The sequence below is a fragment of the Poromitra crassiceps genome, assembly GCF_964638095.1.
Source record: "Poromitra crassiceps genome assembly, chromosome: 11".
Classification (NCBI taxonomy): Eukaryota; Metazoa; Chordata; class Actinopteri; order Beryciformes; family Melamphaidae; genus Poromitra; species Poromitra crassiceps.
Genome location: NC_139643.1, coordinates 48,483,137 through 48,499,129, shown reverse-complemented (window position 1 = coordinate 48,499,129; position 15,993 = coordinate 48,483,137). Strand labels below are relative to the sequence as shown.

Genomic DNA, 15,993 nt, shown 5'->3' with positions numbered 1-15,993 from the left:
GTAAGACGAGATATCTCGTCATTGGCAGTCAACGTGTTAAAAATGATTTCCAGATAAGCATCATCAATGAATGAATGAATGAATGAATGAATGAAAATGAATTTCGAACGTTAAAAAAGGAAATATACATGTACACATATATACATATAATAAAATAAAATAAGAAATAAAAAAAGAAATAAAAACAGACCAAAAAAAACAAAATAACTAATCAAATGGTGTCCGAAAAGGAGTAGGAGGAAGCAGATGCTTGTCTAGTCCTATACCCCTAATGACTTTTAGTCAGCGTTCTTAAGGCCGTGTAAACAGAGAGAGGGAGTGGAGCTCATCTTTTATACCAAAGTTCAAAGAAACAGCTACAATTCCAAAAGCACAAAGTGTCGGAGGAAACACACCCCCGACGACTGTCTGCTGCTCCGCGTGCGCGTCGCAAGAGAAGTGGCGTGCCAGGATTCACCATGTGGGCGGGCTTACAGGAAATCAGGTGAGTCCTCCACGACGCTCGTCAGGAGCCAAAAAAATGACACCACTACCGGTACCTGGCTAAATTTGCCCCAGGTTATTACAAGCATTACAGACAGGGACCAAGCAGGTTATTACAAGCATTACAGACAGGGACCAAGCAGGTTATTACAAGCATTACAGACAGGGACCAAGCAGGTTATTACAAGCATTACAGACAGGGACCAAGCAGGTTATTACAAGCATTACAGACAGGGACCAAGCAGGTTATTACAAGCATTACAGACAGGGACCAAGCAGGTTATTACAAGCATTACAGACAGGGACCAAGCAGGTTATTACAAGCATTACAGACAGGGACCAAGCAGGTTATTACAAGCATTACAGACAGGGACCAAGCAGGTTATTACAAGCATTACAGACAGGGACCAAGCAGGTTATTACAAGCATTACAGACAGGGACCAAGCAGGTTATTACAAGCATTACAGACAGGGACCAAGACTGACAGCTTCTCAACCTGGCACGCTGCCCTCCTATTACCACACGCGTGCCGTGCACTGTCCTAATCTCACACAAGCAGATGTAGACGTGGGAGCTAAAATACAATCCGCATACCCAAAAACAAAAACTATAAACAACTAGACAATATTACATTCAGATCAGTGTAGGAATTTAGCCAGGGGCAAGGGCAAAAATGCCCCCACGATGCCCCTACATCTCAGAATGCCCTTAAATGCCCCTAAAAACCATTATGCAGGGGAAAATATTACCCCAATATTTTGATCATTTTATTTTCAATTAATTGAATTTCCATCGCTAACACACACTCGGCACCTGCAAGTTGGGTGCCAGAAGATGATGATGAAGAACACACACAGCGCTGTTCTTTAACGCTTTAGTAACTTTATGCACTAATTACTATTTTTCAAAGTGCCCCCAACATTTTGTAAATGCCCCCAGTTTTTAGACAGTGGGGGCAAAAGTTGCCCCCAAAATATATTTTTTAAATTTCCTACACTGATTCAGATCATGTAAACAGTTTAGGGCTAACTTTTATTATGACAGCAGGGGACGACGGGGTTTGGTGTGTAACTCTAATAGTTAGCTTACAGCTTCTTTTTGTTTGTTTTTAATCTGAATTAATTCATTCCGATGGAGGATTCACCCGCAAGTGTGAATTTGTTGTTTACATGTGTGCAAAATAAAAGGATTGCATAATGTGTGTTTAGGTGATCCAATGTATTTAATCAGAAAAGTTAACAAATACAGAACGCAGTACTCTAACATGGGCTTACGTTTTTAAAATATGATTTATTGCTGTTCATTCTGATGAAGCAACAGTTTGATCAAAACATATGACTCCATTACCGTCAGAAGACATTTTGTTCCCCCCCACCCGGCAATGATTGGGTACATTTGTCATTTTCACCGCTGTACACCGAAAACGGCCCAGTTGGGCGGCACTCTAAATAAAGATGGGCTGCGCCACCAACATCAAGCCCGGGCGCCCCGGGGTAAATAACAAGCACATCCATTCAAATTCTCACTGAAAAATGGATAACGCAATTGACGTTAAGTCAAATGCGCACGCATGTGCAGAAAGAGGCAAGATAGTCCAAACCAACGAAAATTATCTGAATGAGTGTTAACATGATCAAATGTTGTGTGTTTTGACTTGTCTGAGGTTATGTATATGGGACAGGAGTTTGTCTGTGGTTCAACTCTGCTCAATTAACAGCAGACACCAGCTGATCCAATTTAAGGTCATTCATCGTCTTCATTATTCCAAGTCCAGGTTGCACAAGATCTACCCTTCTGTCTCACCACTATGTGATAGGTGTCAGGTGTCAGAGGGTACACTATCTCATGCTGGTTTTGCCCTTCACTGTCTGGATTTTGGGCCAAAATATTTGATTGGTACTCTAAGGCCTATAGAATAACCCTTCGACCGGTGGCGGAACTCGCTATCTTCGGCTGCTCGGAGTCCTCTCTGCTCCTCAGAGCAGCTGTGCAGCAGTCTCTGACACAGGGGATGACTGTCGCCAAGAGACTCATTCTGAAGGAGTGGAAGTCTTCCTCTCCACCTTCTTTTAAGCTGTGGCTGACAGACATGTTTTCGGTTATACGTATGGAGAGACTCCGGTTCCTGAGGACCAATTCTCTTGTGAAATTCTCTGCTATTTGGGATCCATTTCTGGTCTACTTAGACGAGGTTGAAGGCAACAAGTAACTTTCCCAGCTGACTTTTCATTGACCCCTTGCATGGGATCCCACGCACATCTCTTACAAGCACAATAAGCACTTGATGTGGCTGATAGCACAATGTTGTAACATTGAAATGTTGATATATATATATTTTTTGTTTTTGTCTTGTTTTGTTCTGTTTTATCTAAGCCTGTTTTTGTTCTGAAAATTGTAAAATAAAAAATAAAATAAAAAAAAATGCGTGTTTTAAGTCTGGTGATTGGCTGGGCCGGGGTTTCAGGCGCACCCACAGCGTTCTGCCCCGAGAGGGACTCGTCCACTCACCAGTCTGCTGATCTCCTCCTGTCTGTCGGGGGCTGAGCGAGCGGTGGCTTTGATCATGGTGGACGTTTGGTTGTCTGTCAGTTTCTTGATACAGCGCTGGCCTGCCACTATGTTACAGACCTGCAGGGCACAAAGCAACACGTCATGCAGAAAACAAAAATACCCAGCTATTGTATTATATTCTCAGCCTGTCAAAGTTTCTGGCTTCGTATTTCCACTTGTGTATCTCTTTTTATATGTTGTGCGAGTTTGAAAATAATCAACACTAGATCACAAAAATAAAAGAAATAAAATAACCAGGATCTGATCTGAGGAAAAAGAATAAATGAAAAAAGGGAGAAATCCACAGACAGAGAATGGCAGTTTTGTATCCAACCTAAAAAACACATCAATAAATGATAACGAGCGCGTGTGTCAGTGCATCAAAGAGCCTGGTTCTCACCTCCAGGGGGAGGTAGGTGTGCTTCTGTTCCTGCCCTACTTGAAGACAGGGTAGGTGGGGGTATTTGAGCTGCAGACTGTACTTCTGCTTGAAATACTGGGCTACTGTACACTCCATGGCTTGGCCGTTCTCAAGCTGCAAGGGGAACCTGCAAACGAATGGAGACGTGGGCAATCCACAGAGACACACATTGATATGTAAAACAAAAACAACAACAACAACAGAGGGGGGGGGGTTAGGTACAGGATCTACTCGGCCTACAGACTCGGCTGGCCCTACCGGAAGTGCTCGGGGTCCACAATGGAGTCTAAAGCTTAATTTATACTTATTAGAAAGTGTCGCTCAGCACATTTTCGCAGACGAAAAATAAAGTGTCGCTCATGGTGTTGCATTCATACTTCAGTGAATGTTCGCCTCGGTTCAACGGTCACGTGACACTCGAACGCTATAAGCAGACAGCCAAGAGAAGAGGAACGCAGAGTGAAACCACCTCGGAGGCAAGATGTAACGTACTTGGCTGCAACCGCATATAAACGACACACAACTCACCTCCTCTCTCGTTCTTTGTGATTTTCACGAAGTCATACATCAAGGACAGGCTGATAAAAATAGCGGGGACACGTTCATTCATTTCAATCGAGTGAAAACCAAAACAAGGAAGTCAAGCGCGCGTGCCGTCTATATAGCCAATCAGACTTGCGCGACACATCGTGACGTAGTCAGCGACACTAGACATTTCACCAGGTAGCAGACACTGCTCGCCGACACTTGAAAGTGTCGACTCAAGTCCTCATTTCTGTCGGCGACCGTTTCAAAAGTGTCGGCAGACAAAGCATAAATTGGGCTTAATCCTTCTAACCCCGATTCATATTTTTGATGTCTATCATGTCTGATAACATCAGTGGTTTAGCGTTAGCTTGTTAGCTAATCTAAAACTGTCGGCCATTTTGGCCACGTTAATCCCACCACGTTGCAGCCAATCAAATGCCTGCCCGAGCTGAAATTGGACCCGAGCAGAAATTGCACCGACATGGGGGCATGTGACGAGATTTGCATCAATTGGATATTTACAAGGTGTTGGTGGGATTTCACTTTTTGGCATATTTGAATTAAAAAAGGGCAGGAAGTCAAGGGGCCCTTCGATGCCATAGAGACACTGCAAAACGCATCATCATTCAGAAGCCACGCCCAAGACGGGGGAAAATACAAGGAAGCACTGCCTGGCGACTGCAGCTAGCAAAACAAACCGCGGCTAACCGGGGCGAACGGAGGAACTCTCGTCAGATAGAAATAGTTTTGCGGGGTTTTACAGGGATTTGGACAGTTTTCTTTTTAGATCATGTCAAAAGATTATTTCAGTACACTTCCTCCAACGGAGAGGGAAAGGTACATCGAGAAAATGAACTCAGTTGGCCTGGAGCAGTGTCCCTTTTCATTGCCCAAACAACGCTGGATAAACGATCCCACACAGTGGCCCGAAGTGAAATACTATGACATGAGCTTTAAGGCATGTTTAAATTAATGAAAATAACGCTGGTGTAACGTCAGACAGATGGCATCAGACACGCTGGCGTTCTCCTATGTCACGTAGTTGCACACAAAGATCATATACAGTACATGTACAGTATATGGAAGATGAACACTCCAACTTACTTCCTTGACAGCTAAATCCACATTTTCTTCTCGCAAATGCTCAATGGCTTCCTTGTTTTGCTCGGGAGTACAAAAAAACTTTAATTGGCGATTTTTTACATGTGTTGTCTGTGCAGCCCCACCACACAACAGCTTTTAGCTATGTTTAATTCAAGGAAAATGACGCTGGTGTGTGGAAGTGAACGGAGCGATTTCCCCCGTGATGGGCGTGGCCTATTTCATGCAGTGTCTCTATGAGAGGGCACACACAAAGTGCCGTGTGCAAAAAAAAGAGGCACTCACGTTTGGTGGCTGGCAGGGCGACGCGTCACATTGCACACACGATACTTCCTCTTCATCTGACCACAGTGTGTGACCTCAACTTTCAAGCCTGCCACCCACACACACACACACAGACACACACACACACACACGCACACACACACACACACACACACACACACACACACACACACACACACACAGAACATTAAATTTGAGCAGATTGAATGGACAGTTGTTGGGGTTGAGGGGTTAGTGAGTGTTGAAGAGGTAGTAGGCACAGCGTGCAGCACGTTTGGAAACTTGCCACAGCGCAGCTTGAAAAAGACACTGAGAGGAATGTGTATAGGAAGAGGCAGCTTACAGCATGGCCGCTGTCTGGCCCAGAAAATAAGCAGTTGCAAATTGCACAACGTCAAGGAATCTCTCCCAGAATAAAAACTTAGGGAGCTCCTGCAAGGATCTGGTGACTTTAAGGAAGCTTTTGAGCTCTTGATGGAAGAGATTGAAACAGAAAAAGAAAAGGCTCACTGCCTGAGGTCAAAATCTTGTGTGAATTATGAACAAATAACTGATTGAGGATTTTAGTTGTGAATACTACTTGTATGAATCTTGAATCTTGTGGACAGAAATATACAGATAAATAAATAATTTCAGCGTGACGTGTGTTCGACCCCTTTTACAACTGTGTTGTAAAAGGTCAAATCAGACATTTTCTGACTTGAGATGGCAGAGTTTCTGTTTGAAGGCCTTTGCTACCCTGGGGTTAAAAAATATATAACATGCGTTCCAACACTGGTGTAGCTTAGGCAGTATGTATTTGCAGTGTGTATGTAGCATGCATGTGTGTGTGTGTGTGTGTGTGTGTGTGTGTGCGTGCGTGTGCGTGCGTGTGCGTGTGCGCATGCGTGTGTGTGTGTGTGTCTGTGTGTGTGTGCGTGCGTGCGTTGGTAACGCTTGCCCACCTCGTATCTCCTTGGTGAATTTGACGCGCTGGGAGTCGGTGAGTGGTTTGGTCTGTTCGTTGATATTCTGTATGTCTAGCACCTCACACATGAACTCGATCACAGGCTGGGCACGGTAGAAAGCAGTGGCTGACACTGTAGGGTAGAAGAGAAAGAGAAATATCATCATCTAATCAATCCTGTATCAAGCAACGTAGCGATCCTAATTTAGACAGCTAACAGTTAATAACAACATTAACATTTAATTGTATGGGTTTAACCAAGTACTGTATTGGTATTAGGGATGCACCGATATGAAAATTCTGGCAGATGCCGATAACCGATATTAACATTGCTGTTATGGCCGATAACCGATATTTACCGATGTCGATATGATCTGTATAAAACCACATTTTTATGATCATCACATTTTGTACATACTGAAAAACACATGTTAACACTGAATTTGAAAAAGTTATGCATTTCTTTATTTGCAAAGCCTTTGGAAAAGCCCATAAATCATAGATTTACTGCATTATTTCATATCAATGTGAAGAATTTGGCTGATAATGATAACCGATATTAACATTGGAACATCTGACCGATACCGATATGACAGATATGTTAAAAAATGACTAACATCGGCCGATACCGATATGATTGCCGATATATCGTGCATCCCTAATTGGTATGGTATACTGATTGACCTGAAAGCTTACTATTGTTGAAAAGAAAAGAAAGAATGTGCCAAAAATGCGTTTTAAATCCATACAATCATCGGTGGCCATGCTGAAATGACCTCAATTGACACGCTGGGAGCCACTAGGGGCTGAGAAATCATACCCGAGTTTGCGAGTAGGAACTCCAAGTTAACGTGGCGTTTCATTTGATTTTTGCTAGTAGCAATTTCCGACCTCCCGAGTTATAAATGAACGCAGCAAGAGTCTGGTCCAATTGGATGCAGGATGGGGGGATGCACCAGTAAATTAAGATGGGACTTAGTTTATAGATCGTCTTGGTGAAATTCAGGAACCTATCCACCTTATTTTTGGCGGCCATTTTTGCCTGATTTGCATGATGGGTGCTTCTTCTGGTGTGATCCTCCCAGCCTTGTTGCTGACAGCTTGACACCCGTCTGGGCGAACGGAGCAAATCACTAATCAGGTCCAGCTTGGCAAAAATCTCGTCGATAAATATCCCTTTAAGAGCGCAGTGCATTCATGGGTAATCGCCTGCTGTTGCTAATATTAGCCGCTAGTTAGTTATGTTAGCGTTAGTTTGTTGTTTATAACGTGGATATATTCATAACGTTTTATATCGCGGATGCATTATTTCGAATCCCACATAGGTTACGCCAAACCCCACATAGGTTACGCTAAAACACACATAGGTTACGCCTCGAATCCCACATAGGTTACGCACCACCACCGCAAAGTCTCGAGCCACTATCGTCATCTTTAGAGCACAATATTCCTGGAATGCATTTACATGTCCTCTGCATTCTACATAAAATTAAGATATTACGGGTTGTTTTATTTGGTATGTACATACTTATTGGCCAAGTTATGTTCAATTCAGCCAGGGTACAAGGGACTGAGTGTAGGTGGCCATCTTTTCAAATCAAGTAGCCATTTAGGAAATGGCAAGCTGCAACAATGAGTCACGTTAAACCGGACCTTGTACGCACAATTATTTTTTACAGTGGGGCATTCAAAAATAAGGTGGATACATATACATACAGAGGGCTTTCAGGTAATGCAACACACCTGCAGGCAGCCATATTGGAGGCCCTCAGGTCTTGGGCAAGAACAGCTGATTGCGTTTCTAATGTTCCAATAGTAGACGTGGGTAGATCGGCTGTGGTTAGATCAGTTAATAGTTCGCAGCGAAGTGGACCGCACAGGGCATTCAGCCATGTTAAGTAACATGGCAGCCATGGTTCATTTCTGTGGTGTTCTGGGAACTGATCATTTCATCTAGTAGAAGCTGTCGTCATTAATAGCTAGTAAACTAATCAATCGCAGTCAACATTGACATCAGTTGCTTTGCTGAATCAGCCTGCTGGCCAGTTAGCTAGCTAAAAAAAGAAGTAAAAAAAACGTGTCTCGATACGATGAGTTTTGAGATATAACCAAAGGAGGAAATACAGTTTCCTGTGTCCCACTAACCTCAATTTGTAAACGTATCACCAGACTAACCCTAACCCTTCACCTTACTAAACTGACCTAGCCCCCACATGGTGATCTTTATCAGGTAGTTCCCGTCTTCTAGCCTTGTCGTTATACATGCAGCCACAGCACAGCAAGTTCTCAAATGGGCCTCCATGATTGCACCAGGCGTGGTTGCTAGGAGATTTGTGATGCAACGAACTGCCAAGTCTCTACAAAAACGTCAACTGTTACAGGCTAGGAAGCTGTGGCAGACGCTGAGGGGGAGTGAAGAGGAAATATAGAGGTCGACGACAATCAGTGGCTGATTGGGTGATTTGAAATCAGTGATTTGGGGCATATGCATAAATTCAATCTCGTTTGCTGTGGCAGAGACTGCAGAGTTGGACAGTCACGGTGTGTATCAGTCATATCAGTCGGTTAACAACACCAATATGAGAGCAGTACCGAGTAACAAATCAGATTATTTTCTGATTTCTTAAATAAATAGCCTGTAAACGTTATGCAAAGCACAAACACACACGCAGCAGCTCCGGCTCTGTGCAGCTCTTACCATGGTAAATGGACTGCATTTATGTAGCGCTTTTATCCAAAGCGCTTTACAATGTGCCTACAATCACCCATTCACACAGCGAAGGCGGCCAGCTGCCACGCAGGGTGCTGGCACAGCCATCGGGGAGCAATTTGGGGTTCAGTGTCTTGCCCAAGGACACTTCGAGGAGGGGGGGGGGATCGAACCACCGACCTTCTGATTAGTGGACGTGCGACCTGCTCCACCTCCTGAGCCACATACCATCAATGTTGAGCATCATGTTCCACATGGCAGGACGGACAGACTGATGGAAGCCAAACCACACCTCCCTGCCCCCGCCCAGCGGATGGTAGTAGCCCTCTGGGGGGGAGAAAAACGAGCGCCCCACTGGAGTGTACCTGCACACAGGAACACACAAAGACAGTCACAGAGAGAGATTAAAATGGCTCCCCAAATTATTCTGTGGAAATTTACCTTCAACAGCGTATATTTTTTTTTACGTGTGGTGAGGAAACCGGTGATGGGGGGTTGTGCTAACTAGGGATGGGCATTTCTAGCAAAAACACTTCGAAATTCGCTGGCCAAAGTCGACTTTTAATCGAAATTCGAAAATAAAAAAATAAATGTAAAAAAAAAAAAAAAAAAAAAAAAATTTGAGTGAAATGTTGCATTGTCTCCCCTGATTCTAAGTCTAAGGCTTTATTAATTAATAGAAAAAGCTTCTGCTGTGGATTTTTAGCTCAAACAAGCATTGCACCACTGAAGTAAAGAACATGTTACATGACATTGACATTTTCGAAAATAAAAAACAGTTTTGACAATCATGAGTGGTTCATTAAATATTTAGTAGGCTCAGGTCTGAGTGCCAAAGGGGTGCCAAAGTCACCCCCTCTCCCTCTTCATGGGATTTCATCCGCCATTCATTTTTCCATAAACCTTGCTTAAAATGCTTATAAGAATTGTTTTACTTGCTCAAACCAAGCGATTCGACTATACTTAGTTAGAATCAGGGGAGACAATGCAACATTTCACTCACAAAAAAAAAAAAAAAAAAAAAAAAAAAATCGAATTTTAACTTTCAATAATAAAAGTCGACCTTGATAATAACAACGATTATTCGAAAATCCGAAATTCGATGCCCATCCCTAGTGCTAACGTAGCTTCGCAAAGCAGCAACGTTTTGATGTTTGCCTTCTTTGACGTGGCTCGTTAATGGCGCCTCTCTCATGTTCAAAACATCAAAGGCTTTGCCACAACACAACCTGCATTTCCATCCAGGGCTGACATGTCATGCTACGTGTCAGACATGGTACTTCTCTCCAGTCGCAGACAAGGGGCAAGCACCGCCCCCTCCCTGCGTTTTTACTTCTCAGACATGGTACTTCTCTCCAGTCGTAGTGTCACAGGTCGTTATTGTGGTTAACCACTGGTTACTTATTTGTCATGTGATTTGTATGGTGTTGCACAAGATGATCAGACAGGAAGTGGGAGTTGGCTTAGAGGTGGTTTATATGACGTGGCATTTCAGGTGCGTGCCCCCTCTCTCTGCCAGACCTAGATGAAGAAAGCCACGGATTCTCTGTCACTCCTGTTCTCTAGAGTCTCTTTCATTTGTTTTCACATAGTGGTGTGTGAATGTGTTCAGATATTCTTTTGTCCATCACCAAAGCTATAGACAGAAGCTAATTCTAGGTAGCCTCCACACCACAGACTGGGCTATCCAGTGAAGCCAAGGCCGTCTGCCTGTCCCCGCCCCGGTCTGTCCCAGGTAAGCCAACTCCCATCTATTGACTCCTTGTATGATAAATCTTGTGCAAAGTTGTTCTGTTGTTGTTGTAGCGGGTCTGGTTTGTCTAGACGCGAGCCTGATTCTATTTTGAGAACCGACCTCGTTACAGTAGACAAGGGGCAAGCACCGCCCCCTCCCCTGAGTTAACATGCCACCAAACTAGTTTCCAGGTAACGTAGTATTTGTATTTGTATTTATTGATTTATTTGAGGGACAGTGCACATTAACATGACTGTAAACATGCCAGTGTTAGCCAAACGGCTAATTTTCAACAGTGAGAGTGTGCCTGCCGGCTTAAATTGTGAACGTTACGTTGTCTTTTCAAATCACATTAATTTAAACTCTGCGTAAATGAACAACGTACGAACCCTGACATATGTAAGGCCGGTGTCGTGAATATCCAAGTCAATACATTTCACAACTCATTTAATTTCAACGCACATCAATATATTTAGGACTGCACCAATTGTCATACGGGGGTGTGGGTTATTGTCTTGTCGGATGTGATCAGGAGATGGAGGAGTTGCGGCGGTACCTCATGGAAGGCAGATGCCGCGTGATGACGTCGAGCGCCTGAACGGAGTCCTCTGGGACCTCGTTCAGGTGACCGGACAGCGCGTCCAGCAGCATCTGCAGGCTCACCACAGACACCCACTGCAGGGACACCTTGAACGTCTGATCCTTCCCCTCGCCAGGCAGAGTCACCTCCAGATCCACCTGGGGGAAAGGGGAAAAGGGGGTGGGAGGGAGAGATGGAGAGAGGGGCATGATGGTGAGTGAGAGGGGCAAAGACAAGAGGAGGATGAAGAGGGAGAAGGGACGGGTTTAAGGCTAATGTCCACCAGCTCCGGAACAGATGCGGTACGGCTGCGAACAGACCCGCACTCATGTAATCTGTCAGATGTACTATGCAGGATCAGACAAAAATAGAACAGGTGCGTCATCTTTCCGTACCGCACGTACTGTCCATCTATTAACACGGGCGAGAGTCGATCTGGCAGTTTTACCGGATACGCAACGCAGCCGTGACACATCTGGTGTACATCGCCTCTAAGGATGGTACTTCATTTCTTATATTAAGACCATTTGATTTCATCGGTTTGGGTTGTACACAACGTATTTAAGGGGAAATGTGTTTTTCAACGGTTACATTTAAGGTTTTCTACCAGCTTTTCCAGCACCACCCCCTGCTTTCTCATTCACACTGCAGCACACGTTTACACCTGGGATCTTCCCAGTACAACTACAGTCTTCTACAGGTTTCTAAAGAACTGCTCTACTGTTGGAAATGAGGATTAAAAACAAAAATACACGGAAAACACTGAACACTGTAAAAAAAAAACGGCTATTGTGATGAACCTTGCATTCCTGGCTGAATGTTGTTTGATGCATGTGCATTTTTCTTACACCCATTTTCTTGACTTACTCCACCAATAATTGGACAGAGATATTTCCAGCGCAGCTTCAGTGGAGTTTAATCAGAGGGCGATTTTCAACTACCTAAAACATCAGGTTTTGATGTCAGTCCCTCAGAATCAAAGAGAGAGGGCTTCTTTCCATACCCACCGTTTAACACCAACATTCAATTGAGCAGGTAAAAGAGGCAGAGACTTCATTTCAACGTTAGCTTCGCTAGCTTAGCTTCGCTAGCTTAGCTTCGCTAGCCCAGGATGCATTAGCCTGGTAAACCAGCCGCTCACGTGAACTCACATTTCATTTCGTTCTACCAGACTGTCTGGCCACAAGCTTTCATGCAGTGTTTACAGTGGGCGGAAGTTGGGCGGGTGTACTTGCCTTGACAGACAACTCCTTCAGCCAATCAGCGTCGCTTCCAGTCAAACCCAAATCCACTCGGGAGAACGGCAAAAAAACATATTTTCCACCGAGAAACCCCGCTGTTGCATACTCCTGTACTTGTTTAATTGTTGTTATTTAGTCTATTTCTGCAATAACTGCACTTTATGGCTGTTTAGACTCGACGAACGTTGACGTTAGTCCTGGCAGCCATTATTGTTTTGCCAGCGGCGTTCCCGATTGGCCGGATACGATGTCAACTACGAGGTGGGTCGCTGATTGGCTCGTACGCTTTGCAGTTTCTGTAGAAGCCCTCCCAGGGCTCGAGGCCAGACGGTCTGGCACTATCTCTAGTAGCACCTCTGTCGAGGTTCCAGTGCTGTGGACCTGGTACCATACGGTGACGTGAAAACACTGCAGACGACTGATTGCTCGGGCAGAAATGTGTTTACTGTGTCTCTGGATACTGTCTCCTGTTATTTCCAGCAGTCTTTCGTGTCGCTGCCTTCAGCCTCTGGTGAAATAAAATCGATCTCCTTGCTCAGCCTTAACATGACAGTTGTTTTCAATTGTTTTGAGAGAGAAAAGTCCACGGTTTCGCTAGGCCGGAGCCGCAGGTTTTCCTGGCGACTGGCCGGGCAGCAGACTCCTCTCCTCCCTGTAGCGTAACCCCCGTCCACCGCTTTGTGGTGCCGTACGCAGGCATGTAAATAACAACAAAAATATCCAATTTCCTAGCCAATGGTCTCATTTGCTCACGTAGGTCATATATCAGCATCAGTATTTCATTACCAGTTTAAAAGTTCTGTGTAGGGATTTAATTTTAACGTTACAAACGGAGGGCAGATATGCGGCGTCGCTATGACGACCAGTTGTGGGCGGAGGGCAGATTGAGCGAGTACTACTTGCGGAGGAAGCAGAGACCACTTCAGGCCGAGACGAGTAAAGCCGGGTTGAGACGAGCCGTACTATGCAGTACCACCATGTGGTGGAAATGAGCCATTACATCACTGATTGGTCCATAACATGACAAAGAAGTTCACATGCAAACATTTCATCAAGACACACAAATTAACTCGTGCTCATGATGACAGAGGGGTAATGCGTTTAAAATACCAACCCTGTCTCTCCCTATTGGCAGTGGGTGTGCTGTGTACATGTTCCTCTTCCCATCGTAGCCAGGCTGTCGGTCTCCAAAGATCTGCATCTTGAAGTGCCGCACCATGGTGTCCACCACTTCCCTAAGAGACGGAGGCAACAGCATAGTAAGAAGACACCAATGCAATCCTCCACCTCCAGCTCTGGCCAATGGAGAGAATTTTCATGGAAGAACCTTATCAGATTTTTTATTACTCCTAGAAGAAAATATTTACAGAACAATGGACCAGAATCCGGTAATTGCTGGAGAAAATGCAATAATTCAATGGCTGATCACTATCACATATTTTGGAAATGCCCAGCAATCCAAGATTACTGGTTAAAAATAATCTCAGAGATCAAATTAATACTGGGTTTTGATATAGATGACAGTTTTGGCACCATATACCTGGGGAATATACCAATCGAATTTAATCCCCAAGATAAATACCTCCTCAAAATACTTCTTGTAGCCAGCAAAAAAACAATAACAAGAAAATGGCTAAACCAGGACCCACCAACAAAAAAAGAGTGGATAGCAATTGTACAGGAAATATATGAGATGGAAAAGCTGACCTTCTATCTAAGATTGAGAAAGGATAAATTTGATGGGTTCTGGTCCAAATGGTTGGCGCATATGAGTATAGGAGGAGCCTCTATTCCCATTTAGCCTTGTCTGTGCTCGTTTAGCCCATGTGTATTTTCACATTGAATGTATTACATGTGTATGTCTCGCTCCCTTTTTTCTCTATTTTTCGCTCTGTACTTCTCTCTCTCTCTGAAGCTGATTGGAACAAGTAACCGAACAACATAACTTAACACAAAGCTAACTATTAAAAAACTAAGAATTGATCTGTAACACCCATCAAGATGACCTGAATGTTTGTTGTTTTTTATTTTTTATTTTAATTTTGTGAGTTTGCATTTGTAAAACTGTCACTCATGTGGAGAAATGTTGGAATGTGATGCAAACACTCTGTTCTAAAACAAAACCTTAAAAATAAAGATACAAAAAAAAAGAAGACACCAATGACTTCTACAGCAGATCTCCCACAAATAATTATTATGCTACGCTACCGGTCATTTCACATCAAATATTTCTTCAGTGATATATGAAGAAAGAAAAAAGCCCAAGCAGTCTGATACTGCTCAAGAACTAAACTGTTCTATTTCTTCATTGTTCTTCATTCATCATTCAGAGCCGTGTAGAAGAGTCACGACATCTCCATTCACTCCAATGGACCAGTTTTTTACTCTCAAGAGTTCCAGGAAGTAAGGTCCTGGATTAAGCAGCACTGTCGAGTTGCAGCAAAATGGACAGTTTGTGTTGTACTTTGAAAGTTTTTTTTTTTTTTTTTTAAGAATCAAATTAATAATGCTGAATGTGTAACTAAAACCATTAAAATTGACAACCAGTCCGCAACTTTTTTTTCCCATGCATCTACTGGTCCTTGGCGCAAAAAAGGTTGGGAACCCCTGTGTTACTGTACATAACTGGACAATCATGTAATTCAGGTTAGAGCTCAAAAAACATGTTTTAGTATCACTAACCAAATCGATAGGGATGTCCCGATCAGGTTTTTTTGCCCCCAAGTCCGAGTCCGAGTCCTTTGATTTGAGAATCTGCCGATACCGAGTCCCGATCCGATACTTTTATAATACATTTAAAAAATGAAGAGCGAAGAAAATTATCCAGGATGTCCCTTATTTTTATTATATTTTAACATGTAACACTTATCATGCACAACTGTGCATGCAAGTAGTGCAGTGTATTGTAAACTGAGCACTAGTTATGAGGTAGCTTGAACATTCTCAAGTCAGAACAGAAAAATTATTCTTCACATTAGAACTAGTGCAACATTAGAACTTAGTGCAACATCACAGACTCAATAGTCTAGTGTTAAAACAAACAGCAGCTTAACTTAAAATGCCAGTCAGGCATTAAAATAAAAAATAAATAAATAAAAATATCAAATAAAACAAATGAGCCAATATTCAAGCAGTGCAGTGTATTGTAAACTGAGCACTTAAAGCTTAAAGATTTTCAAGTCAGAATAGAAAAAATATTCTTCACATTAGAACTAGTGCAACATTAGAACTTAGTGCAATATCAGTGTGTGTCTGTGACGCTGCGCTGGGAAAGCAGGCCCTCGTGCACGACAAGTTGTAATGTGTGCGCTACACAGCCCACACTCTGTACTCCCATATCCAGCATGGCTTTCTTCATATTTGCAGCGTTATCGCGCAAAATGATATGGACTCGGTTCTTGTCTATTCCCCA

General features: G+C 43.4%; 1 protein-coding gene across 1 annotated transcript in view; it reads right to left on the bottom strand.

Annotated features, from left to right (window-relative positions):
* The window catches only part of ago4 (argonaute RISC component 4), a 33,251-nt gene extending 19,439 nt beyond the window's left edge, over window positions 1-13,812 (bottom strand). Inside the window, exons 1-7 of the mRNA XM_083646403.1 lie at window positions 13,696-13,812; window positions 11,317-11,498; window positions 9,254-9,390; window positions 6,314-6,448; window positions 5,370-5,457; window positions 3,435-3,582; window positions 2,993-3,112 (exon numbers count right to left, since the gene is read on the bottom strand). Of these exons, the coding sequence (XP_083502529.1) occupies window positions 2,993-3,112; window positions 3,435-3,582; window positions 5,370-5,457; window positions 6,314-6,448; window positions 9,254-9,390; window positions 11,317-11,498; window positions 13,696-13,800 (915 nt within the window). The 5' untranslated portion in view covers window positions 13,801-13,812. The remainder of the gene's footprint in view (window positions 1-2,992; window positions 3,113-3,434; window positions 3,583-5,369; window positions 5,458-6,313; window positions 6,449-9,253; window positions 9,391-11,316; window positions 11,499-13,695) is intronic.
* Between the last annotated feature and the right edge of the window lie 2,181 nt (window positions 13,813-15,993).